General features: G+C 40.7%; 1 protein-coding gene across 2 annotated transcripts in view; it reads left to right on the forward strand.

Moving 5' to 3' along the window:
- Positions 1 to 25,490, forward strand: part of AUTS2 (activator of transcription and developmental regulator AUTS2) — a 1,348,477-nt gene that overhangs the window by 164 nt on the left and 1,322,823 nt on the right. For both annotated transcript variants that reach the window (XM_023735302.1, XM_023735301.1), the window contains exon 2: positions 1 to 201. This exon is cut by the window's left edge and continues 45 nt beyond it. In XM_023735302.1, the coding sequence (XP_023591070.1) occupies positions 1 to 201 (201 nt within the window). The remainder of the gene's footprint in view (positions 202 to 25,490) is intronic.

Consider the following 25,490-nt stretch of genomic DNA (forward strand, 5'->3'; position numbering starts at 1 on the left):
GGCGGCGGGGCTGGCCGGCCCCGGGAGCCCTCGCTCGCCTCGTCGTCGGGCTCCGACAAGGAAGACAATGGGAAGCCCCCGTCCTCCGCCCCGTCCCGGCCCAGACCCCCGCGGAGGAAGCGGCGAGAGTCCACCTCAGCCGAAGAGGACATCATTGATGGATTTGCCATGACAAGCTTTGTCACTTTTGAAGCGCTGGAGGTAAGGGGGACCCCCCTCCCCCCGATTTCCCTTTATGCACGACCCCAGTTGGCTGCGCCTGGCTCCGCTGCCTCCCCCGCCGAGGTTTGGGCTGTCTGTCTGGGCTGAGGTCTCATTGTTGGGGGGAGTCGGGGGCGCGGGCAGGCAGGCGGCTGGAGGGGATCGGCAAGCCGAGCCTGGTCTCCTGGCTTCCTCGTCCTCGCTCGCCTTTCCCCTGCGCCCCCTCCCAGCACCCCCTCCACAGCAGATGGGAGAAAGAAAGGGGTGCAGGCATCACAACAATGCGCCCCCCTCCAGGAATCGCTCTGCCCCTACTCCTTCCTTCTCTCCCTCCCCAATCATGGCTTCTTGGCTGGTGGAAGTCTCTTTGCTGGGTTTGGGGCGCCTGTGGACGGGTCTCTGTGCTTGCTACAGAGCCATATGTCAGTGTGTGTGGATATGTGTGTGCGCGAATAGTGTATACCTTTCCGGGTGTCCTCGGGACCTGAGACCGACGAGGTTTTGTGGCTGCTTTGCCCTCTCCTCCCCCTGCCCTTTTTTTTTTTTTTTTTTGGTGAAGCTGGGGAAGGGGGCGTTTTCTCCTGGTTGGCAGAAAGGAGGGAGGAGGGGAGAGAAGAGAAAAGGGTGGAATATCTTTCTGTATTCTGGATGGAGCTCTTCTGCAGAAAGGGTTAATTACAATATTATCTTTACACATACATATGCACATGTGTTTGTACATGAGCAATTTAGTTAAAGGACAGACAGAGGTACACCAGGGAGGGCTGGTGAGAGGAAAGAAAATCCTAGCTGGTATCTGAAGGGCTTGTCCCTCAATTGTCCCTCTCCCTTTTCCTTTTTTTGTGTTTTTTTCTAAGTGACTGGCTTTTTGTGTGTGTATGTGTGTGTGTCTTTCTTTATTCTTTGAGCACCTGCAGTGTTGATTTACAAATGCACATTTTCCTGTGGGCTAACCAGCTCCTGGGGGAGGGGGGACAGGCAGGGGCTAGAGGAGGACTGACTGTCCAGGGGTCAGGGGGAAACTGTCTTTGCTTTAGACCCATCTGGTTTGGTGCTGGGATTAGTCATTTGCCTCTAAAAATTTAACCGCTTTCTTTTTTCCCTCAACCTCCCTATTCTCACCCCCAACATCATACACACACACACACACACACACTCACACTCACATGCACACACGCACACACACAGAAGGCTTTGAGATTCTGAAGAGTTAGTCTAGCTTTCTTAAGGACAAAACCAAGAAATAAGTTGGTTTATAGCCTTTTATGCACCTGACGTGATGGTTTGAGGTTCCTGAAGGAAACTTTTTCCTTTTCCTTTGGTTTTTTGCTGTTATGGTATTGTTTCAGATGCTTAAATGCAAGCTTTGTTAATGACAGCTTAAGTCTCACATGTAGTAGCTGTACAGGTTTAGGTTGCTGGTTCTGTGTGTGCATTTGGGTGTCAGGTTTAAGTATTTTTACAAAGGAAGTCTTCCTGTCATTGTTCTTTTCTCTTTGAACTGTTTTTGCTTGGGCTGCTGGTGCTGATGGTGGCCAGTGGTTGGGGAGGAAGGGAGGGCGGTGCTGTTGGTATTGGTGGTGACCATAGATTTTGGTGTTAGTGATGGAATCCGTTACTCTTTGGTTCCAGAACTGGTGCTTTGGTTGGCTAAAATGGATCTTGCACACTTGTTTTGAGTGTTGAGACTCACTACTTATTAGGATGATTCCAACTGTGGCTTTAACTTTGCCAAGATGGGAGGATACTGTATAGTGTGACCTATCCCTCTCTCTCTCTCAATCTCTCCCTCTTCTTAAAATAGGAATTGAAGTGGCAGCATCTATTCCTAATAGAAAATGCTGCATGCAGTTTGGTTCACCATTGCTGACTGTTGTTGGTTTAGGACAGTACTTGTAAGAGCTGGTTACAAGTAGTCCTACTTTCTGCATGGTTACTCGGGGCTGCTGTGTGTCCCGTCCCCATATGTGGGACGGGTGTGTAGATTCTCATGAGTATTTCTGAAGGCCAAGTAGGGATAGATGTAATTTATGCAGATATTTTTGATTTGTTTATTTTTTATAAGTAGGTATTTAGCCTTGTGATTGAGACATATATGTATATCGTATACCACATTATCTACATATATATACGTATGTGTATATACATATATTGCAATTATATGTACTCTCCCTTTGACTTTTGAGAGAAAATTTGCCTATTCTGGGTTCTTAATTTTTTAGAGAAGACAGAGTTAAAACTGTACTATTAATAGTATTCCTTTGTTTTCTGAGATTATTTTTTCTGCTACTTTTTAGATTCAAAATCCAGGTTAATGTGATTAGCTGAATATCGTGGCACCTTCATATGTAAATATCATGTACATATCTTTGTGTGGGTCTAAAAGATCAAACTTTTTAAAAAGTTTACTTAAAATTTTCTATTATAGAAAAATTTACAGTAGAATAAATCTCAGTGTACCCCACAGCCAGGTTCAACAATCACCAGCTTATGTCTGAGCTTGTTTCATTTGTATCCCGTACACTCATCCACCCTCTCATTGGTAAATATTTCTGTGTGTAACTCTAAATGATAAAGACTCAGAAACAAAAAGCCTCCAACCCCACAATATCATCATCACACCTACATAAATTAGCCACAGTTCCCTAATATCATCAAATATCCCGTCAATGGTCACATTTTAAGAGGCCCAGCTTTTTTAGGAAAGCTGTGAATAAACTTTGCAGTTTAAAACCACACAATGGGGTGTAAAAAATCATCATGTATATCTGGTTCTTTGGGAAAAGGTGGATTTGTTGGCTGCTTGTTATCACATTTGTGACCATGGTGGATAGTCAAAACAGATGTATGTAGTGGCCATTGAAATAAAACTTCTGGTGTTCTTCAGTTCTCAGTTTGGGAGATTTACTGATCTATCACCAAGAAATGTGAGATGCTGATTAGGAAGCAGGCAACTCAACTATGAACTTAGAAATTTGTGTTGCAGGAGTGTTTGTAAATGTTAAGAATTATAATAGATGATAAAGTTTACCCTAATTACATACTGTGTTTTTATGTCTTGTGTTTAGAAATGAAAACAGTTATCGCCATATATCATCAAGGCTGCTGCTGATATGATGTTGTGATAAGAAACCAGAAATATTGGCTTACCCAGCTAGGCTTACAGTTTATGCCAGTTCAGAGCAATAGCCAGCAGACTGTGGAGGAGTGACATACTGTCAGTGTTAAGGGACACATTATTTGACTTCATCATTTTGTCCTGAGTAGCTGATTTTAGACTCCTCTTTTAAGCAAAAGGCTCCTAACTCATAGTGAACGTGCTGAAATAAATAATTCCAGTCCAACTGCCTCTTTACTGGTGTTGGAGTAAAAGTAATAAACTTGCCTAACGAGAACTACTTTTTAATGTCAGTTGTTCTTCACTTTTATAGTCAGTGAAACTGGTTGAGGTAGTTTCATATTCTGCAGGGACACTTGTCTTGAGTAATTGTGCCCTGAAGTTCAAGTGTGTGGTTGTGAAGACTCTCATGATAGAAAATAAGAGGGTAGGTGAGGAGGCTAAAGTTCAGCATGGCATTCTTTTCATTATGCAGTTGAGAAGCAGAATTACCATTTGGGTGTGCTATTGTTTATTTGAATATTTGTTGAATGACAGGATGAGCATGAATATCCCCGGATACAATGCCATTATTTAATAGTTGAAAAAAAAAAAAAAAAGTGGTCTCTATCAAACAAAGTATAAATGGAAATGTTGGGGTCCCAGTACCATCACTGTACACTGATGTGCTAGATAATGTTGCCTTTCTGTTCTTATTTGAGTTTCTTTCGTCTCATATAGATTAGGAAGTCATGTGAGAGACAGGGCTGAAAATTTGACTTTGAAAATCCATTATTTTCTTGCTCCTTCCTCTGTTGTACGCTGAATTCTCAGGACAGACTCCTTTTGCACAACTGACCAAGAGAAGCGAAGATGAGGTTAGCAGAATTAACAGACAGGATGCCAAATGGAGCTTTGCAGGCTTGTGAAAATGAACACTTGTTCTGGTGGAGAGAGAATCAAACCAAGATGTTCATGTTGTCTTCATTTCCTAGCTCAGTTTCAGGGCTTACCCAGACATCAGTGGCATAAGCAGGTTGTACAGAATTTGATGTATTTATAACATGCCATGTTAACAGGCTATAATAATTTATTATTGTCAAACTCACTTATTCAGTTGTTTAAAAAACAACACTAACCGTGCTCCTTGTATCAGGTCAGCAGATATTTATGGAGTGCTTAATATGGGCAAGGCACTAGAAGGACTACAGAGAAATCTAAAATATATATAGCATCTTGAAGGAGTATGCAGTTTTGTTGATAAAAGAAGTCCAGCAGCTGTAAAATAATTACAAAACAGGCACTTGAGTGCCTGATACCAGCCGAGTACAGTAGACTTTCAGGAAAGGGTGATGGGATAGGCTGTACTATTTGAGGATGCTTCATGGAGATGGGGCCTAAAGGATGGAGTGATTTAGATAGATTGGGAAGGAATAGAGGGCAGGGAGAGCAGTGTAAGAAAAGGGAATGGTGAAGAAGGCACAGAAACAAGATGAGTGTGAAGATGCTGTGTGATTAGGGCTTGGGGGTAGGGAAAGCCTGGTAGAAATTAGTAAGAAATTATGTAAGTAAAGAGTGCTTGTAAGGGAGTCAGAAGACCCATTCCTGGCTTTGCGGTCCTAGCTGGTTGTGTGACTCTAGAAAAGCATCATTTTTTTTCATCAATTACTTGAGAGGTTTAGCTTAGTTTAGAACAAAGATTGCCAAACTGGAAGGGAGTACTGCTTTGCAGGATGTTCATAGGTGTGTTTAAAGATTAAAAAAGAAAAAAAAAGTGATCTACGCTCAAATAGTTTCGGTACTTGCTGGGCTAGACATAGTTAAATGGGCGACTTGTTCTGCCAGACTTAAAAAGTCTTTATTATGGTAATGTGAATTTTGAATATTAAGAGGAGGATGTGATGTGCCTATTGCCTAATTTATTTGACCACTACGCACTTTTATCCTTGGCATTGTAGTCCGTAATCCACATTTGGAAATGCTGAAAAAGATCTCAGAGGTCCCTTCCAGATCTTGGAACTTGGTGATCTCTAAGTCTTGGGTGGATGGGTTGATGGTAGACAACTGGGAAAACTAAGCATAGAAGCTTGAAGTTAGTGTGGGAAGCTGGGTGTCTCGGCACTTCTTAAGCAGGAATGGCAAGGCAAGTACAAGATGTAAATGATGGTGGAGAAGGATTAGGCCACTGTTTTTCCTGCTCCCTTTCCTGCCTGGTGTCAGCTGCTTCATTGATTGTTAGCATCCCCACTGTGAAGTGAGTATTGGTGAGTGCTTCTCATTAAGACCTCTTCAGTATCATAGCAGCTCAATTCTGATACCACCAGGCTGCCCTTCAGCCAATATATTTATCCTCTCTTGGTCCTTTCTAGTTTCATGTATTGCTGTCTTTTAGCAATCTGGAAAAGATGGTTGGATGAGAAAAGAGGTTGACACTGATGTTAAAATAGACGTTTCAGTTGGTCTTTCTTCTGCTCACTTATGTATGAAGTGGTAGTTCCAGAAGGGTCAGAACCTCTCTTCTGTTACACAGCCAGGGAAAGCTGTGGTGCTGTGTTTTTGCTGCATTTTTCACTTTCTATCTTGAGAACTTTGGCATGGGACTGCAGAGTAAATGGGTCAGTTCCAGCATTTCACTTCTGAACGTGTACATAGCTTTAGGATCTGAGGAGTTCCTAACTAGTGAGAAAGATTGCTGAAAAAGAAGTGTGTGAATAGTGCTTGCGGTTATCAATTCAAGTATTTTACTGTATTTACTGGATTACAGTATATTGCTGTACAAGGCAGAGAATCACTTGAGAATTTATGTGAGATGAGGTTGAAAGTTGTGATATAATGATTCCACGTGGCATGTGTTAGCTATCAAGATTAGCTACTTCAAGCTCTTTTTTGGAAGTAGATACGATATAAATGTATTAGTAAATTTAAAAAAATGAATCGTGAAGTTAGTGATTGCACCTGTGATCCTTTTTAAGCGTTTTGTTCCCTAGCCCTCCGTGTTGAAAAAGGATTAAAAAAACAAAAGCAGCAATAAACTTAATTCAGGGAATGTTGAGGGTGGTGAAGAGATGGAGACTCTTCTGTACAGTAGTTCAGTGTACTGTCAGAATTGAATGGGGATCATTTAATTTGAGAGAATGTTAGGATTAGAAGTGGAATCCCCAAACTAAGAAAACAATAGTTGAATCTAGCTGTTAAGGAATAATTAAGGTCCCAAAGTCTACAAGATTTGGAAGCCTTTGGACAGAAGGTCTAGAACATTTCTTGATGGAGGTGTGCTTGTGTCTGTGTCTGTGTTTGTGTATGTGTATGTACATATGTAACCCTCATGCACAGTAGGTGAAGTCTGATGAGTTAGTAGCTTTTTATATTTAATTTTATTTTACCTGCACAAGAGTGATATATACTAATTGTAGCCTGCCTTTGTAAAAGTGTCTCATGCTCTTTTTCTTCTAAGCAAACAATGCTTTTTTTCAGGGTTGGAATTAAGCCCACTATGCTGTATTTATGAAGAATAACCTGGTAATGGGGTAGTAATTAGTCATTTGAGAAAGTTCTGAAAAAATTCTGATAGATTTGAAATCTCATGTAATTGAAGTTTGGAAGAACAAAATGGTAATTAGTTTGGTGATAGCCAAGACAGGAGAGGATCAGAACCAGTTTGGGGACATGGTTAGCTGAGGCAGAACTGTTTTTCTTATATACTCTGTACTTGTTTTATGAATAGATGAATGTAGATTTTTTTTCCCCCATAGAAGAGGGACGTAGAATTTAAGGCTGGCTAGACTGTTTCTTCCAAACCTGAGCTGTGTTCTTCTTTTCATTTCTTTTAACAAGCCTGCAGTGGGCGCGGGGGGGGGGTGGGTACTTTCTAGCTTCGTATGTCTTGGTATGCATTCCCTACGTATCATTGTAAGGTCACAAAGAATAGGTCTTCTTTATGTGGTTGGTAATTGAGGATGGGAGGAGTGGATTTTAGAGACTGCCTTTTATGGTTGCCTAGGAAAAGACTAGGCCAGTATAGCTTCTGTGTGTCAGTGCTGTTGGGTCTCTTATTCCACCTATTGCAAGGGGACCTGTATTGCTACCTTCTTTGAAGGTGTTTATTTCACACTTTAGTGCATTTGGCAGTCCCTTCTTAGGGTGCAGTTAGATTCCCTACCCACCCACTGCCTTCATACCTTGTTCCCACCCTGTCTTCTTTGACGGATAGAGTTATCAAAATTATGAATGTAATTTGTAAAGGGTAATGGATTTAGGAAACTGCGGTTAAAATGTGGAAACTTTAAAATTCCAAACTTTGAACTGTTTGAGACTCTCTGATGTTAGCTCCAAAAAAAAAACAAACCAAACCCATTGCTGTCGAGTCGATTCCAACTTATAGCGACCTTATAGGACAGAGTAGAACTGCCCTGTAGCGTTTCTAAGGAGCAGCTGGTAGATTCAAACTTCTGACCTTTTGGTTAGCAGCCTGGGCTCTTAACCCCTGTGCCACCAGGGCTCCAGTGTTAGCTCAGTGAGGAGGAGTTGCTTGCCACAGTTATAGCTCATCTTTCTAATTTCTCAATTCATGTCTGAACTCTTGGGTTTGCCTGAACAGACACCACAACTTATCAACTGTATGCAGAATGCAAAGATTTTTGTTAAAAGATTTTAAAAAGTCCATTTTGGCTTGCCGCTATACCTCATGGTGCCATATCTCCTTGGTAACTTCAGAGCTCTGGAAAACTCATGTGTAGTAAAATGGATTCACAAGAGGAGGAGGGAAATGCCCACAGTTTGTAAATAATAGAAAATGTAAGTTTGTCCATAATGGAAAAGGCATTCATTTCTGTTGTGACAGGCAGAAAGTCTTCAAATTGCAGTTACTGTGTGCTTGCTGTTAACTGAGGCAGTTTGTAATGACTTTTGGGCTTGACACAGAAGCACAGCCTGGGAAGACGAATTGTGACTCTTGCTTATATGGGTGAAATCCGATACTTTTCAGCTCCAACTAAATTCTGAATCCAGGACAGCCATTAAATCGTTGCTAGGGTCAAGTTATGATGACACCCAAGGGATGTCATTTTCCTTGTTATTGTCCCCACTTCTATGGCAGCGTAAAACCAGCCTCATTTTAGGTTTCTGCAAAGATTCTGATGGCAGTGGTATTTTAGAACTTAAAAAGACAAATTAAGAGTTCATAGTCCAGTACTACAATTATTGCTTAGTAGTTATACTGAAGTAGACTTTTTCTTAACCCCCTAGAGTCTCTTTATTCAGTTATGCTTGCTAGCTAAATGTTGCTGACTAGATATGTTCAGTGAATGCTTTTCTATAACTCAATACTAAGTAAGAGAATTAAGCTGTAGAGGAAACAAACAGTAGTTGAAGGTTGTACTAACACTTTTCCACCCACCTGCTAGAAATTCGAATGGCTTCCACCCATTCTTTCTCTGTGTTCAATTGGCAAAAATAACGAGGCTCAAAAGGAGAAACATGTATTTGATATTGTGCATTGCTGAGTATTGCAAAATTTTTTGCCTCCTCTTTTGTTCTGGTGGTCACTTTGATTACTCGTGAAAATTACAGTTTTGGAATTCACACGCAGACCCTCTTCTAAAGTTAGGATCTAAACTTTTTTAGAGCAGCCTTTTGATCCATTTCACTCCAGCCCTTGTTGGCTGATGTGCTTTCTAAGCCATGTGTGGCATCCAAGGCACAGATGTTGTCTTTAGTGATGTAGTTCTGCCTCTCATTTCGCAAATGAAAACACAGCCCGGAGGGGTTAATTGACCTGCTCAGGATCACACTGGGAGTTAGAGGCGCTCACTGTGTGACCCAATGAAACTAGGAGAAGTGGGCTTCTCCTTAGTACTTGGATTCCCAAGGACTGGGAACCTTGGAAAAAGGTTTTTTAAAAAACAAAAACAATAGTACAAATGAAGATGCGTACTCATAATTGTAAAGCTTTCCATTTTTTCTAAGAAATTTTCTGATTATTACTCAATATTAAGAACCTTTAAAAAGCCCCCCCCCCCCACAGTATATCACTCTGTAATTCACTGGTACTAACAGTACATCAGTCTTTTAGTAGTCCCCTGTTTCTCCCCTTACAATTTGGGTGTAAAAGAAAAAATAAATATTTGGGTGATGATGCGAGAATTTCTCATCCTTGTATGTCCAGTGGAAAGATAAAATAATTATTTGGATGTAAGATGACCTTAATGTAGCCCACTTAAAATTTTAATGTAATTTTTGGAGCTATGTTACTTTCTTCAGCCTGTCAATCCAGAGAAACTTAGAGCAACTCAATAGCATTGGTGGCGGAACATTTGAGACAAGTGAACTTAAGAGTATGGTTGAGTTGAAGACTCTACCAAGCTTTTCTCCTACAGAGGAAAGTCTCAAAATATTAAATCCACATGATGTGTTGGCTAAGGCATCTTGCCTGTTTATTGCTGAACCAGAAAATTCATAACAACTGTTTGTCATGTGTATGTATTTATAGCCATTCATATAATGAAAAGAAGTTTTCATGAGATTGGAATAACATATCAAGATGGATGTAATTAAAACAGAAGCAGATTGACACCCTGAATTAAATGCAAACCATAAACCAGGATACCTGAGCATTGTGCCTTACATATTTGCTGAAGGGGGCAGACAGCCAAATATGCAAATAAAAAGACGTTGATGAATATCCCTGGATTGTATGTGGTTGCAGAGAACCCAACTATTTTATTAATCTTTTATCAAGCATTGTTTAGATTTGCAGCAGCAATGAAATGTATTAATTTGGCAGACCAAATAGCTTAGGACCAGAAAGTAGGAAATAATAAGGGGAAGACATGATTGATATACCGTCCTATAAATAACACATGTGACTGACAAAGGGGCTGAGTAATCTTCAGATCTGTGCTCGATGTCATTAATGGAGTTGTTAAACCAGGATGTTTGAGTTGAACTTCAGAGAGACTGCCTGCCATTTAAAATGCAGGCATACCTCTAGTTACACTCTGGACTGATGTTGACAAGATTGGTGTAAATTGAATTTTTGTAAATTGGATCAGATGCACCAGTGGAATCTTGCTGTGAAAAATATGAATCCTTTTAATCAAGTACAGTACTCCTCCTCCATGCAGGGAAGCTGGGGTTTTCGTAGAGTGGGTCTCTTTAGATAGGCATTGCTTTTTCTGAGCTACTTTTCTGCCTGTGTTGTCAGTTCTCCTGGAAGAAAGTGACTGAGATTTGCATTTTCTGTTTAGGTTTCATATCTCACTTGGTCGGTGCTTCTAGGAATAATTGGTGGTGATTTGAATAAGCCCACATCATTCGTATTTCAGGCTTGGTTTTCAAGTGTGTGCTAAGGAGGGCTTGCGACTATGAATATGGAATATGATTTCCGTATCTGTTACGTTGGGGAGTCCCAGCATGTCATAACCACTTCAGAGTCATGATTGCACAAAGACACCCTGGCTGTACTTTTTCTATATGACACTTCAGTTTTAAAATTGTAAAGATGTCAAATGCGGGGCTGTATTGTTATTAGGGAAGTTGGGGACATCTGTTATATCTTGTTAAGCAGGGGGAGGAAAATGCTTTAATCAAAACATCTAATCATGCCCTATCAACTGATGAAAGATCCTTTGCTAAATTTTTGGAATTGGCTTTAATGGAAGAAACTGGCCTCTATAGGAACTGTGAAGTAAATTTACTCTTTTTATTTTGAAAGAAAGACTTAACATTTAACCATGGTGACATAAGGGTGTTTAAGGTTATCAAATTGCTTTTATACAGTGTGTTGAAAATAAATATTTTTAAAAGTTCTTTAAACCAGTATGAAGTTTCTGTTTTTGTCCTCGCACCACCTCCATAACACAGAAGGCCCCCAGAGGGAGTTTGGGTTTCCAGATGTGAGCCTAGGAGGATATGTGGTGGCTGAGAGCCTCCTGGGGAGGGAACAAATGATAATTGCAGGTGAGAGGTGTGGGGATAATTCTGCCTGTGTGCTGGGGGGTGTGATTTCACACCTGAATGTTGAAACCTGCTGTTAGACTGTTGTGTTGTTTTAAAATAAATTTTATTAGTCTTATATGGAAATGGACCAGATTGTTCTGGGTCACCTTCAGTTGAAGGAATAGAACTGTTTTTAAATATTGAATTATAATGTGATTCCAGAAATATTTCCCGTGTTTAAATGTAGTTTTACGTAATATCTGAAAGTATCAAAAACTGTGTTTAACTCAGCATATCTGGACTATTTCTGGCTTCGTTGATCACTTTTAAAAAATTGTAAACTATTTTGGCAGCGTGGCTTTCTACTTTGAATCATTCAGACCTCAAAACCTAGCTGGTAAAGCCATCCGTTTATCTTTATTTCTACCCAGAATTAGTTTTAACTGCAGCTATTACCTCTATTTCCAGACTCATATGTAGTAATAATAACAATAGCAATAATACAGTAGCTTTATCGATTATTTTAATGCTGGGATATGGATTAGGTTAGAGAAATGCTTTATTTCTTAGCTTTGGGAGTATTTCAGTTTTCCAAAATGATTTCTCCATGGATTGAGATCTTGGGGCCAGCCTCAAGAAGTTTTTTGAAGTGTTGACCATAACGTGATGTACTCTGTTTTCTTTGGAATTTGACGGGAAGGTCAAGTGCTATTAATTTTTTTTTTTTATTATTGTACTTCAGGTGAAGGCTTACAGAACAAGTAGTTTCTCATGAAACAGTAGTACACATATTGTTTTATGACACTGGTTAACAACCCCACAACATGTCAACCCTCTAACTTCTCAACCTTTTTTTTTTTGGTGAAAATACACATAGCCAGAGATACACCATGTCAAAAATTTCTACATACACAGTTCAGTGACATTTACTACGGTCTTCCAGTTGTGCTGCTATTCTCGTTTAAGATGAAGGCTTACAGAACAAAATAGTTTCTCATTTAACAGTTACCACACATGTTGTCCTATGACAATGGTTAACAATCTCACAACACATCAACAATATCCTTATTCAACCTTGGGTTCCCTATCGCCAGCTTCCTTGTCCCCTTCTGCCTTCTGGCCCTTGTCAGTGGACTACTGTATCTCATTAGTCCCATTTGGTTTTACGGGGCTGTCCACTCCCAGGCTGAACGGTGAACCTTGGAGATAACTTCACCACTGAGGTAAAAGGGTGTCTGGGGGCCATACTCTCGGGGTTTCTCTGCTATTAATTTTTTCTTGGTCTGTTAGATGTTTTGTAATGGCTTACTGTTGTGTCATGTGGGAGTGTGACTGGAACTGTGGAAAAGAGAGAGCCAGAGTTATCTTCCTCAATTTCTAACGCGTTTTCTTTTTCTATATTCTATGCCTTTACCCCCTGTATTCTCTCTATATCTGTCTCCTCCTGGGCATGTTTGAGGCTCTGAGAATTGTTGCTTTCTTCACTCAGTAATCTATGCGTAGTAGATATTTAATGAATACTTATTAACAGTTGTCCTATTTCCACAAAAATTCCATGAAGAGAAATTTTTGGAAAGGGAGCTACTATTCCCTAAGTTCTTAGTCTGTGCCAGGCATTGTGCTAGGAACTTTGCATTGTCTTGTTAGAATTACCCTGTGAAAAAAAAGGAATGGTATCCTGCTTTGCAGTTGAAGAAACTGAGCTGAGAAAGGTTAAGTCAACTTGCCCAAGGTCAGTAAGAGAGAAGCAGGAAGTGCAGCAGTTTCTGCTTGTGCTCCTGACCCCTTTACAGTCCTTTTATTACAGAGAACATTTTGTGAGAGAGTCCCGCATGGGTCTCTGGTAGACCACAGTTGTTGCTTGTTACTGCTGAAAATTGTCTTGGTTACAAAGGATTTTCTAGGTATAATAATAGGATTTAGGTAGGAGAAAGTACCGTCATCTTTTGGGAAGTTCTTTATTTTCTTTTTAAAAGCCAGTGCTTACAGTTAGGTGGCTGCCACTCATATAGAACATCTGTAGCACATACGTATATTTTTTCTGTCACCTCACCGTTTCTCCCTGTATAAGAATGTGACCTTTCCCTGGGCCACATTGCTCAGGTAGATTTCGAGCAAGGGTTCAGACTCATAATATTGAGGGCTACTGTGTGCCAGTCCTAGTACTACCCTTGCACATACTTACTTCACTCAGTTCTTACAACTGACTCCTGGAACAGAACTGTAAAATGGGAGAAGGTTCTGGTACCCTCTCATAGGTCACTGTGTGCATAAGCTCATTTTCCACAGTACATTCCTAAGTATTATGTCGTGTCTGGTTTTAAATTATTCTAGGAAGTGGCACGTCTCTTGGGAATGTATTCCACAATAAAACAGACCTTATTGTTACCACTCTTCCTTTTTTTTAAAAAAAAAACTAATGGGTACCCTATTGTTCCCATGAAAGACCATACTAAATAGCTCTTTGCTTTTCTTGATATCTATATCTTGAAGATACCTGGTGACAAATAGTCCATTATTTCTTCTGTCATTGTTTCCTTTCATTTTTCGAAGTACATTTGCAAATTGTTCTCCCCTATCCCTCCTCCACCCTGTAGAGGTTTGTTTGTGCTACAAAGAGTATGCTAATGAATGCGACAGTTAGATTTGCTTCTTATGGAAATTCCGACTGCAGTTAGAGTACTGTACATTCTTGAGAACTGCTTCCCCTCATCTCCTCTGGGCGAAGATGGGCCCCCACGCAGTTCATCCTCTAGGATTTCAGGGTTCAGACCTGCGTGACGACCATCCCGTAAGGTGTAGTATAAAGACTTTTTGGAAGATTTCTGGGTGATTATGAAGCTCAGTCAAGTTAAAGTCTTCATTGCAGAGTCCCTGCCTTTTTTGTAGGAGGTGGCAGTTTCTTTTTGGAACCACTGTGCTTTAAGACATGCAGTCTTGCCCTTCTTTGACTACCTTGATGAGCACAGTTATCCTTTTGGACATACAAAATGGAAATATAGTAGAGTTCTGTTTTTAGCAGAGTTTGTGATCATAGGAGAGACCCAAGTCAAAGCATATCCTTTAAAATGTAACTATAACCAAAAACATCTAGTGTAAAAGGAACCACACCTTTAATTCAAGGTTTTGAAAATGTTTTAACTGTTATACTTTAGTTTTATTTATTTGTAAAATACAATTTCGATATTATTGTAGGAGCTCTCTTAGGTTGTAAACTCTGAGGTAGGAACTGTATATTTTTAACTTTTCCTTGTGTCATGCCTAGCCCCTCTGGTGGTTTGTAATACCCGCATTGTGGTGTTTTTGATTAAGGAAACAACGTGAAGATGGGCCAGCAGAGATGGGTGTCAGTTTCACTTGACAGGGCAGTGGGTACCCTCTGTTTACTGTTTACAGATGAACACTACTATAGCATTCTTGTAGATTTCTGCATCTGCTGCCCGTATTTCATCTGCACTCTGTTTTGTTTAGTATGATGTACCTGGGATTAAGGACAGAGAAATATGTATGCTCAGGCTGATTTGGAAATTGCATTGTTGAAATACAGCCCATATGGTCATTGTAAAATGGTTAGTACTGCATATAATTGCCTTCCCAATGATGTGTTTTGTCATTACTTCCATCTTTCAAGAAGCACTCCTGTAGCATGCTGACAGCAATGGCGTCATTAGAAAACATATGGACATGTAAAGGCATTAAATTGTCTTTAGTTTAAGGATTAGATTACAGTGTTAGAGGATGGGTCACCACACTTTCAATTGATAACTCTTGCTTAGTTCAGCACTGCTAGACTGGATGATATAGATTAGCAAAAGTCCTGTTTACTTGTTTGCTTAGTATACTTCATATCTTCCCTGCAATTGTGAGGGAAGTCTTTGAGCTGTGCATAAGACCCAGCACAATATTATAGCCAGTTGGTTTCTCTGGAGTGCTTTCTTCCAACTGTTCATGCCTTTGCAGAGTTCTTTTCCAGGAACTCCCTCATCCTCTGTTTTCCTGAATGTGAGCCCAGAACAGACTAAGCCAGGGATTGTTTTGTTTGGGGGTCATTTAGATGTAAAAAGAGACAGAGTAAGTAGTGGAGTCAGGAAGCCACCATGTGGCTGCCATGCTATCCGAATTTATATCTTCCATTGTATAGCTTCTGTCTCCACATGGGTCCTGAGTCCAACACCCCTCTTCATTCCCCCCTTAGAAGCAGTGGGATTACTGCAGTCTAGAGGATCAGTGGTGGGTACCAGGGGCCAAGGGACCATGTGACAGGGCATGGAAAGAAACTACTCCACAGCCCCCACACTTGTGGAGTTGGATTTTCTTTCTGGCCATCCAGATAGGCCTATTATCCTTGTTCTCTGGCCTGGTTGTAGATATTTTAGGGATGTTACAGTTTTGAGACATGGTGTGCTTTGGATTTTCAGGGCCGCTATGCAGCTACCAGTGAGTAGTAAGTGAGGTCACAGAATGGAAGGTCTCTGGCCAAATATGATGTTTCTCTTTGGAATCTAACAGAAGTAACATGGACTTGGACACTTTCAGAGCTGTAAGGAGATTTGCAGATCATCTTGGGCAGTGGTTTTGGGGCACGACATTGAGTCTACTGAGTGGAGGTCCTGACCTTATTTAATCAGAAGAACTCCACCTTTACCTGTTTTATATGTTACGAGTAAGATTCTCTTTGGGAGGAAAAAAGCATCTGGGTTCTTTTGTTGTTGTTTTTCCTTTAAGAACTATTTATTAGGAGCTTCTGCATGTCAGGCTGGCATTGTTAACAGGCACAGGAGATGCCATAGTGAATAAGAGAAACAGGTATCCAATCTAATGGAGTTTATATTCTAGTAGGGGGTTTGGTGGGGGTAGGGGACATACTATAAATAAACAAATATATACTATATTGAGTGGTGGTGGATTTTAAATCAGAGTAAGGAGATAGTGAGAAATTGGTGTGTGTGCACGCACACACTATTTTATAGAAGGTGGTTTAGGGAAGGCTTCTCTGAGAAGGTGATATTTGGGCAGAAACCTGAAGGAAATGAGGGAGCAAGAAATATGGATAGCCAGGGGAAGAGCACTCAAAGAGAGGGAAAAGCAAGTGTGAAGGCCTTGAGGAAAGAGTGGCTTGGTGTGTTTGAGCAACTGTAAGACGCCATGGTGGCTAGAATGGAATAAGTGAGGCAGAGATGGGGAGGTAACTGTAATGATTTTGGGCTTTAAATCTGAGTGACAGGAGAAACTGAAAAACAGCTAAATACAACTGCCCAGGGCTCTCATTTTTAACTGAGAAAAGGTTTTGAACTTGCCCAAGATCATCCAGCTGGTGTTAAAACTCACATGTTATATTCCTTTTTTGGAGCTTGCCATTGCACCTTGCAGCCACCATTCCAGGCCTTCCAGGCAGCATGGGGCATCTTTTTGCAGAGAAAAAGATTTCTGTTGCTTTTCTTATTTATGGATATAGTTCTCTTAAAATACATTCTTTAGGAATCTATAGACTTTCAATACCCAATCACCACAAATTGGGAAATACTTTGTCCTTCTGTGCCAGAATCCATTGCCATTTAGATGATAATTTTCATAACAACATCACCTGCAACAACAGTGATAATAATGGCTAACATTTATCAAGGGCTTACTGTGTGGGATACTTGCTGTGCTGAGTGCTTTACATGCATTATCACATTTAACCCTCACAACAGCCCTGTGAAGTAAGTGACATTATTATTGTTTTAGAGATGAGGAAACTGAGATGCAGAGAAGTTAAATAAATTCCTCATGATCATGCACATAGAAAGTTGTAGAGTCAAGATTTGAACCAAAACCTTCTGATTCTTGGGCCTGTACTGCCTCCCTGATGAAGAGGAGCGGGGTGAGCATGTCTGTGGATAAAATTTAATTGGAATTTCTACATGACCCCCACCCAACACGGTTTTAAGATGGTTCTAGAGCAGACCCCTGTGAGTAACACTATCTTGTCACGACCCACTTCCATGTCTGCCACTCTGGCTCAGTCTTGGCAACTCTGCTGATTTTAGGTGGATTGTTGGTTAAGCAGATACCCGTTGCCGCTGAGTCGATTCTTACTCATAGTGACCCTATAGGACAGGGTAGAACTGCCCTATAATCTGTCCTGTAATCTTCAAGGGAGCAGACTAGCATATCTTTCTCCCGCAGAGCAGCTGGTGGGTTCGAACTGCCAACCTCTCTCTTTGCAGCCGAATGCTTAACCATTGTGCCACCAGGGCTCCTTGGTTAAGCAGATAGCTTTGGTCTTTTTGAGCTGAGTTTGATTAGAGAATTTTTCAACCTCTGCTGTGAAGTGTTTTACGGAATTTAGGCCAGCATTTTCAATTCAGCAGACATAGTTGAATTCGTCTTGGTTTTTCCCCCCAGTGAAGTAAAAACCTCACATACCACCAGTGTCTAAATGTCTTATGAATCTAAAACCATTTTTTAGTACTTGTGCTTTTGATGACTGAGGTGCTGTGAGGTTGCTTTAAAATATGTGTGTGTAAAAAAAATGTGTGATATGTGTATATGCTTATATATGAAGTATTTTATAAATACAGAATAGTATAAAGTATAACTTAACCAACACCCATGTACCCACCACCAACTTTGCTGTACTTTTTTTCAGATTGTAGGTTATTGTTGTATGTTCTGTCTGAGGGGAACCGAGTCAGATGTAAGCTTTAGAGCAGATTTTCAAAGCTGGCTGCACATTAGAATAGCCTGGGGAGCTTTAAAAAAGTCCCCACACCCATGGGAGAGAGCCCTTACCCCATCATCAGAGCTTTTAAAAGCTCCCCAGGGGGTTCTGTTGTGCATTCGGAGTAGAGACCCTCTGTCTGAGGGTGTGTCTGTTTTCCTTTGCTGGGTTCTCTCCGATGCCTAGTACCAAGCCATGTGTTAATAGATGTGGTGAGTGAGCAGCTCTCCTGGCCTATATTTTTCGTTTTTTCTATTGAACTTTTTTACATTGTTCTGCTTGCCAAGATTCTGAGGGGCAGTGTACTGGGGAGCTGCCCTCCTGGTACTCTCTTCCCCATCCACCCCACCATAACTGAGAGGACCTGGGGACACGTTTACGTATTTGTTACACAGCATGAGGTACTTAGAGACCAGGAGTGAGGCTTTAGAGAGGAGACTGAGAAATCCAGAAGTGGAAGTTATTATGAAGTTACCTGGGAAGTCAGTGGGCACACATGGTTTCATTTAGAAAACCTGGAGTCACATGCATCTTTACAGGAAGGCTCTGAGCTGTCTGATGGTGGTTGAGGGCCTGTTTGGCCTGGGTCATAGCTTTATCAGTAAGATATACAGTAAGATGTGTAGTAAGATGTGCTCTGCCAGCAGCAGCAGTCAGTTCTTTGTGGTACAGCTTTGACTATGACATCTTTCAGGAATACTGTCAACTGTCGATTATGTGAGGTCTAACCAAAAGGTTGGCAGTTCAAACCCACCAGCCACTCCATGGGTGAAAGATGTGGCAGTCTGCTTCCGTAAAGATTTACAGCCTTGGAAACCCTATGGGGCATTTCTACTCTTCTGTAGGGTCACTGTGAGTTAGAATCAACTCGATGGCAATGGTTTTTTTTTTTTTTTTTTTTTTTAAATTATCTGCTGTGGGCCTTAGCTTCCTGCGGCACATCCTCCTCCCTTTTGACCCACTCATCCATTCAACAAATAGGTACTGAGTTTCTTCTCTGTGCCAGGTACTGTTCTAGGCACTGGGGGTGAAGCAGTGAATTAAACAAAGCCTCTTCCCTCGTGGAACTGACACTCTTGGGGTGAGGTGTTACATTTCAGTGTCACGTTGCTCTTTGGTGTGTCTGACAGAGAAAAAGGTATGGTGGAACTGTAATCCTCCCTTAGGAAAACTTTAGGGGAATAATGTGACAGGTAGGGAAATGTTTTTGCCTAATTTGCCTTAAATTAAATGTTTAGATTCTGAGGATTTCGATTAAAATACTTTAACAAATGTTATTTCTTTAAGAGAGGTTAAGTCTGAGACATTAAAGTTTGTAGGAACTTTGGAATGAGTTGACTTTTATTTTGTTAGTTACTTAATGTGATGAGGATGAAATAGATTTACAGCTGAGATTTGAATTTAGGAAAGATGCTGAAGAAATGATACTTGATTCTGTTTCTGCTTGAAGTAGAACCTTGTAATTCACTCGTGTGCTCATAAATTTGAGGGAAAGGGAGGCAAAAAATTAAAGTTTATTTCTAGGGCTCTCTATGGGCAAGGCTATCAGGCTACTTTCATTGAGAAGACTTAATAAGAAGTGAAGCTTCAATCTGTCACAGTCTTCCACGACAGTCAAGGAGATTGGCCACTGATGAATACCATTGGATCCTTGAAAGGAGGGAGGATGTATTAGAGGCAGTATATGAAGTCAGTCACTAAGATGGATCTTAAGAAGAAAGTGGAGTGTTTGAGGGAAAACAAATATTGGAAAAAAAAAATCTTAAAGCTTTAGGGTTAGGTGGAGGAAGGAAAAAGTAATTGATATACTTTCCTTTCTGTATCATCATCTTCATCAGAAAAAAATCCCAGCATGGAAAAGACTCTATGCTTGTGAGCTCGTACACAAAGAATTATCTAAAAGAACTAAAAAAAAAAAAAACAAAAAAACAAAAAACCCAAGAGTATGTTTTATGAGCTTTAGGATTTTGACTTTAGGGTGTCGGGGTTGGGAAGTAGGATTGTTGTTGTTGAAAGGGATGAAAACACTTCCTTTTTCCAGCTTAGGCTTTCCTGGTGGCTTAGAAACCTGTGGGTCCTAGGGGACTATGTGTTCAGGTGAGTAGAGACACCAGTCTTTGTGTACCTGCCCAAATCAACAGGTTTGGGAATAAGGGCAAGGACTTCTGAGGATTCATGGAAATGAAGATTACACCAGAACTCATGTAGAGATATAGGACCTTTTTGTTTTTCCTTTGATTAGAAAGAACAGCACATGAAGGGACTTAAAATTATTTCTTATTTGTCAGCTTTGTCTCCTCCGTCAGAGTGGCAGTGCCTCCACTTTGTTTCATGCTGCCTTGGTCCCCTCTGTTGGACAAAGTGCCCAGTAGTGATGTATTCATAACGGTAACAGCTGACATTTATTGCGTGTTTGCCATGGGCCAACTGTTGTTCTGATCGCTTAAATTAACTCATGTAATCCTCACAGTGGTCCTATGAGGTAGATACTGTTGAAACCAAACCAAACCCATTGCCGTTGAGTTAGTGCCGACTCATAGTGACCCTGTAGGGACTGTTATGATCTCTGTTTTACAGGAGAGGAAACAGGCACAGAGAGCATACGCCCAAGATCATACGGCTTCTAAGAGCCAGCTCCAAAGCCTGACTTGAACCACTACATAATAGAACTAAGTAAATGCTTCTTGAGCGTTTTATTCTGGTGGTGTTTTACTGGAGTTCTCAGCCCCTATTCCCCCACTCTCTCCCCTAGATGATGACTTCAGAGACACCATAGGTGTCATCTTATTATAGATGAGAAAACTGAGAGATCTAGAAAATTATATAACTGTTCTGGACGACCTAGTCAATTAGTGGTAGGACAGCAATGTTGAACCCAGGTTTCCTAATATGTAGGTCACTGCTTTTCCCACTGCACTGTATTGCTTCCATTAAAAAATATTTTAAACATTTAACTGAACTAAAATTTTTTAAATTTAATTTGTGTCACCCGTACTCCTGTGGATGAACTGTGTTAAAATAGCTAGGTACTTAATGATTTTGCCCTTAGGGAGGACAGTGGTAGGCATTTTGGAAACATTTGCCTGTGGGGTTGTATGACCTACTCTTGAGAAGTCTTTCTAGTTTATGGGAGGCTTACTTAAAAGTAGGGAGAAAGCATTTTGAGGAAACACTACAGCTGTCCTCAGACTTGAGTTTTACATACTCTGTGGGTCCAGGAAAAGGCAAGTTTTTTCTTTTGTTTTTTAAAGACTTAAGTTTATTGTGCCTTATTTGAGGCAAAAGTAAAAACAAAAAACAAAAAACAAAAAAAAAGCCTAAATGAGGGTGGGGGTTAGGAAAAGAGGCCTAAGTGCAAACTTCCTTTACCTACATTTTGATGTCTGACAAATAAGGTTAAAAATGAGGATAGAAAGAACCACCTTGATTCTTGGTGTCATAGAGTCTTCTACATTCTGGCTTTTTGTTTTTGCTTGGTTTTCTTTTGGTCTTGTGATTCCTTTTGTAGTAACCTCTTTCCTTGTCTAATGCTTTGTTTAAAAACAAGTGTTCTGGTATTCTAAAACAAATTATCCAGCAGGCTTCCCGATTGTGTGCTCAGATAAAAGACCCCAGGGCAGTGTTCTTTCTATCTTTGAATTGAGGTTGTCTACCGCATGCCTGAATGCTCTTTAGAAGAGAGGATAGGGAGACTTCCTCTCACGTACTTTGGACATGTTATCAGGAGGGACCAGTCTGTGAAGAAGGACATCGTGCTTGGTAAAGTAGAGGGTCAGCAAAAAAGAGGAAGACCCTCAAGTAGATGGATTGACACAGTGGCTGCAACAGTGAGCTCAAACATAGCAATGATTGTGAGGATGGCGCAGGACTGGTCAGTATTTCGTTCTGTTGTACTTAGGGTGACTATGAATCCGAACTAACAACATGCATGGTTGTAAGCAAAATTCAGTTTACTGCTGAGCTTCCAACCCAGATTGGTTATCTAAGACTAGAGACTGTACTGTAGGAAAATAGGGGCAGTCTCCCAGACTGTGCTGTGGAAAAGCAGATGTTCAGATTTTGCCCATGACCCTGAATCCCATGTGGCCACAGACAAGTAATTTGATTTCACAGTTTCTATTCTTAAATTTGCAGGATAGGATTCCCAGTAGGAGTTACACAGTGATGATAACATATCAGCATCATTTTAGGGGAGACGTAGTTATTGTGAGAAGAATATTCATCAAAACCTTGGCCAAGTATTTTTTTTGTATTTGGTGACTGACCACCCCTTTAAGTATTAAAGCTTTTGCAAAACTTTTCCAAGTAATTACACTTTTTGCCATCCATGTGGATATGGAGAAGCTGGATTGGGTGGTTTCAGTTTTTAATCACTATTTTTTTCTTGCTTTGTACAGTGGTTTCAAAACCCAGCTGCACACCTGTACCCCCAGGGTAGCTTGTTAAACATACAGATTCCTGGGCCCGATCTCTGATCTGCTGAAACACAATCCCTGCTGTTGGCGCTGGAACATTTGTTTTTTAATAGGCTCCCCAGGATGTTCTTTTACAGCAAGCCTCTGGATGAGAAAGTTTGCAATTATTATTTTAGAAAACATTTTTGAATATTTTCTTGGAGAGAGTAATGGTGTAGTGGCTTAAAACAATTTCTGTGCTGCCGAACCCTTCCTAAAAAATAAAACATAATTCATGTATATTTGATTTTAAAAATTTATTGTGAAATAGAACACATCCTAAAAAAATGAATTTTCACAGATTGAACACCCAAGTAACCAGCACCCGGTTCAAGAAATAGAACATCACGCAAAATGTTTGATTCTTATCACTTTCGTCAAATTTCCTCTTTTACCCTCCTCCTCAAATTCCAAGAAATTAGAGATATAAGTAAAGGTTGATAAAACTATATACTATGGTACAACTGAAAAAACATTCTGCCTTTCTATACTAGGTGCTTCTTAATCATTCTGGTTTCTGTAAGTTTTTGGGGATGTGTAAGTTTGTATTGTTTATCATGTTTTGGTTCAGCCTTCAGTCATTTCCTGACAGTGACTGTCTGTTAACGCTCACAGCATATATCAAGATTAAGCTCTAAGATCTATCTTTTCTGAAATCTGATTTACTGAAAATATTCTCATGATAGTTTTGAAAAATGTGTAAGGACAGATTACCAGCCTTGGCAGATATGATTCTAGTAAACAAATGAGTCTTGTCATTACTACCCAGGTAACTTGGTAAACGTGTCTCAGTAGGCAAGTATCTTTATCTGGTACATGATGAAAAATGGTTTCTTGGTTAAAAATAAATAAAAGAAGTTCCTGCCTCCTCCATATCCACCCCAGAGTAATTTTGCCTCCATTCCATCCCATTGAAAGCATTTAAAGCCACAGATAATGAATTTTCACTGAGGATTTTCTTTTTCCTTTGACACTGAAGAATCAGTAACTTCTTAGTGGGAGAAACTGTAGTTGTATTACACAGGAGGCTCGCTTGTTTGTTTTCTTTGGAAGGGAATGCTTATGGTAAAGGGACCTAGAACAAGCCATGCGCAAGAGCTGCGTGAGGGTGAAGGGAGAGAGATGTCCATGGCCCCGCTGTTGTGACTGATAACTACGTGTCAGCAGCTGCACATCTGTATTTCCCCAGCAGGCACGTGGGCTCTGTGGATGTAAAAGCTGCCTCCCCGTCCCCTCCTCACACTCGCCAATATTAACAGAACAGATGACAAGACTCCAGTCACCCTGCTCTGAATGGCTCCCCATCTTTCCAAAAGTATACCAGAGGCTTGTTTTGCTACAGTACATTGATTAAATAAATATTCCTATGTGCACAGAGGAACTGAAATCTGTGATGGTGCTCTGCAGTTATCTTCCCATTAGCAGCAGAGGAACTACTGCCCGTTTTCTCCCCTCTGCCCCTACCCCCTTGTCCTCCTTTTCCCTCCACCACATGGATTCTCAGAGGTGCAAGTAGCAGATAAATTATCTGACCTCTGCTTCCAGGCACTTGTGAAGCTGGAGGGGTGGTGTCACGCACTCTGGTGCGGCCTGCTATTGGGGCAGTGCCCAGGGTGTATAGATAATAGGAGAGTTCCAGTGATTTAGATTAGAGGATTGTTTCTTGCTTTGGGGTCCTTAGACCTTTGTCTTTCCCCTTCAACTCTTAGCAGAAGTGTTTTCAGGAAGGTCTTTCAAATTAGCTTGCCTCTCTTTTACGGGAGAGGGTGCTTTTGGAATTGAAGTAGTTCTGTGTGTCTGGTGTCAGACCTGGAAGCTACAGAGCCTGTGTGAGACAGTGGTCCTGTTGAGTTTATTTTCAAGTTCCCTTCAAATGGCAGTGGCCAGAGAGACCCTAACCATTTGGGCAGATAGTCCTAGAGGCTGGTGGGAGGGCCTTGAGAAGGGCCCAAGCGTGGAATAGCAGGACTCCCTAGCCATGGTGGTGCTGGTGGGTTTCCTTTTTTTTTTTCTGGGAGGGGGGAGGGTAGTGGTTAAGATGAATGTAATGTAAATTAAAAAAATAACTGATGTAGAAAGTGAAATTTGTAATCCTTTGTCTGTAAACCGTAAAGCACCTCAATAATAATGACTGATTTGTAAGGCAAACATGAGGTGACCAATACTTTCCTTTTCATACTGAGCCTTAAGAAAAGGATACAGGACAGAGAGGAGAGGGGAAAGGAGAAAGCGTGAGAATGGCACATAGAAATTGGGGTTGTGGAGAAGACACTATGAACACTATTTTTGTGAATGAAGTGGTGTGCAGAGAGAAGTGTGACTCAACGGAGGTGTTGAAACGTTAGCAACTCCTAACATCTACCGCTAAGGAGGGGGACCCCTTTGACAGAAATGAGATGGGTGCCCCTGTGTAGCTATAACGCTAAAAAAAAAAATTTTTTTTTTTTTTTTTAAATTGTGATGAACCTTGTGGATGACAGAGACATAAGTAGAGGAAACTGTTGGGGTAGGTAAAGTGAAATCTCTTAGAGTGTCTTCCAACTGACTGTGGGTAATTGGTTGGAAATGACATTAACCTGAGCTTGATTGTAATTTTGCATAGTAACAACATACCAGTTGTTCACTGTATTCTTTCCTGGTGGTGCAATTTAATTATTTTTTTGCTATCTTTTAAGCTCTAATTTTCTGTTGTGTTTTCCTCTATCCCCTCCTTGCTGCTGTGCCCACAGCCCCCACAGTTTAGCAATAACATCATTTCTGTGCTTTGGGGCCCACTCTGTGTAGAGGGCTTGCGATGCTCTTGGTTTTGCTTCTTGAAAGACCACATTGGAAAGTCACCAAGATGAGCATGGGTGATTGGAAACCTTGATGTGTTTTGGGCTCCTCCCCAGGGTTTTAGTTTATGATATAAATAATATGGATAATTTCAGGCCTATCAAAGGTGCGCAAAATATCAAGTGTACAGCCGAAAGAGAAGTTAATTAGTGAATAGTGATTGCTCTGATATAACCAATTATTGGATCATTAAATGTTTATTACCTTTTATATGCTCGTTTCCCCCATAAGGGCAGTTTCTTTCTTCAGTCATTAAAACAGAAAT

Source organism: Trichechus manatus, unplaced genomic scaffold (genome assembly GCF_000243295.1).
Source record: "Trichechus manatus latirostris isolate Lorelei unplaced genomic scaffold, TriManLat1.0 scaffold00077, whole genome shotgun sequence".
In the NCBI taxonomy this organism is placed as follows: Eukaryota; Metazoa; Chordata; class Mammalia; order Sirenia; family Trichechidae; genus Trichechus; species Trichechus manatus.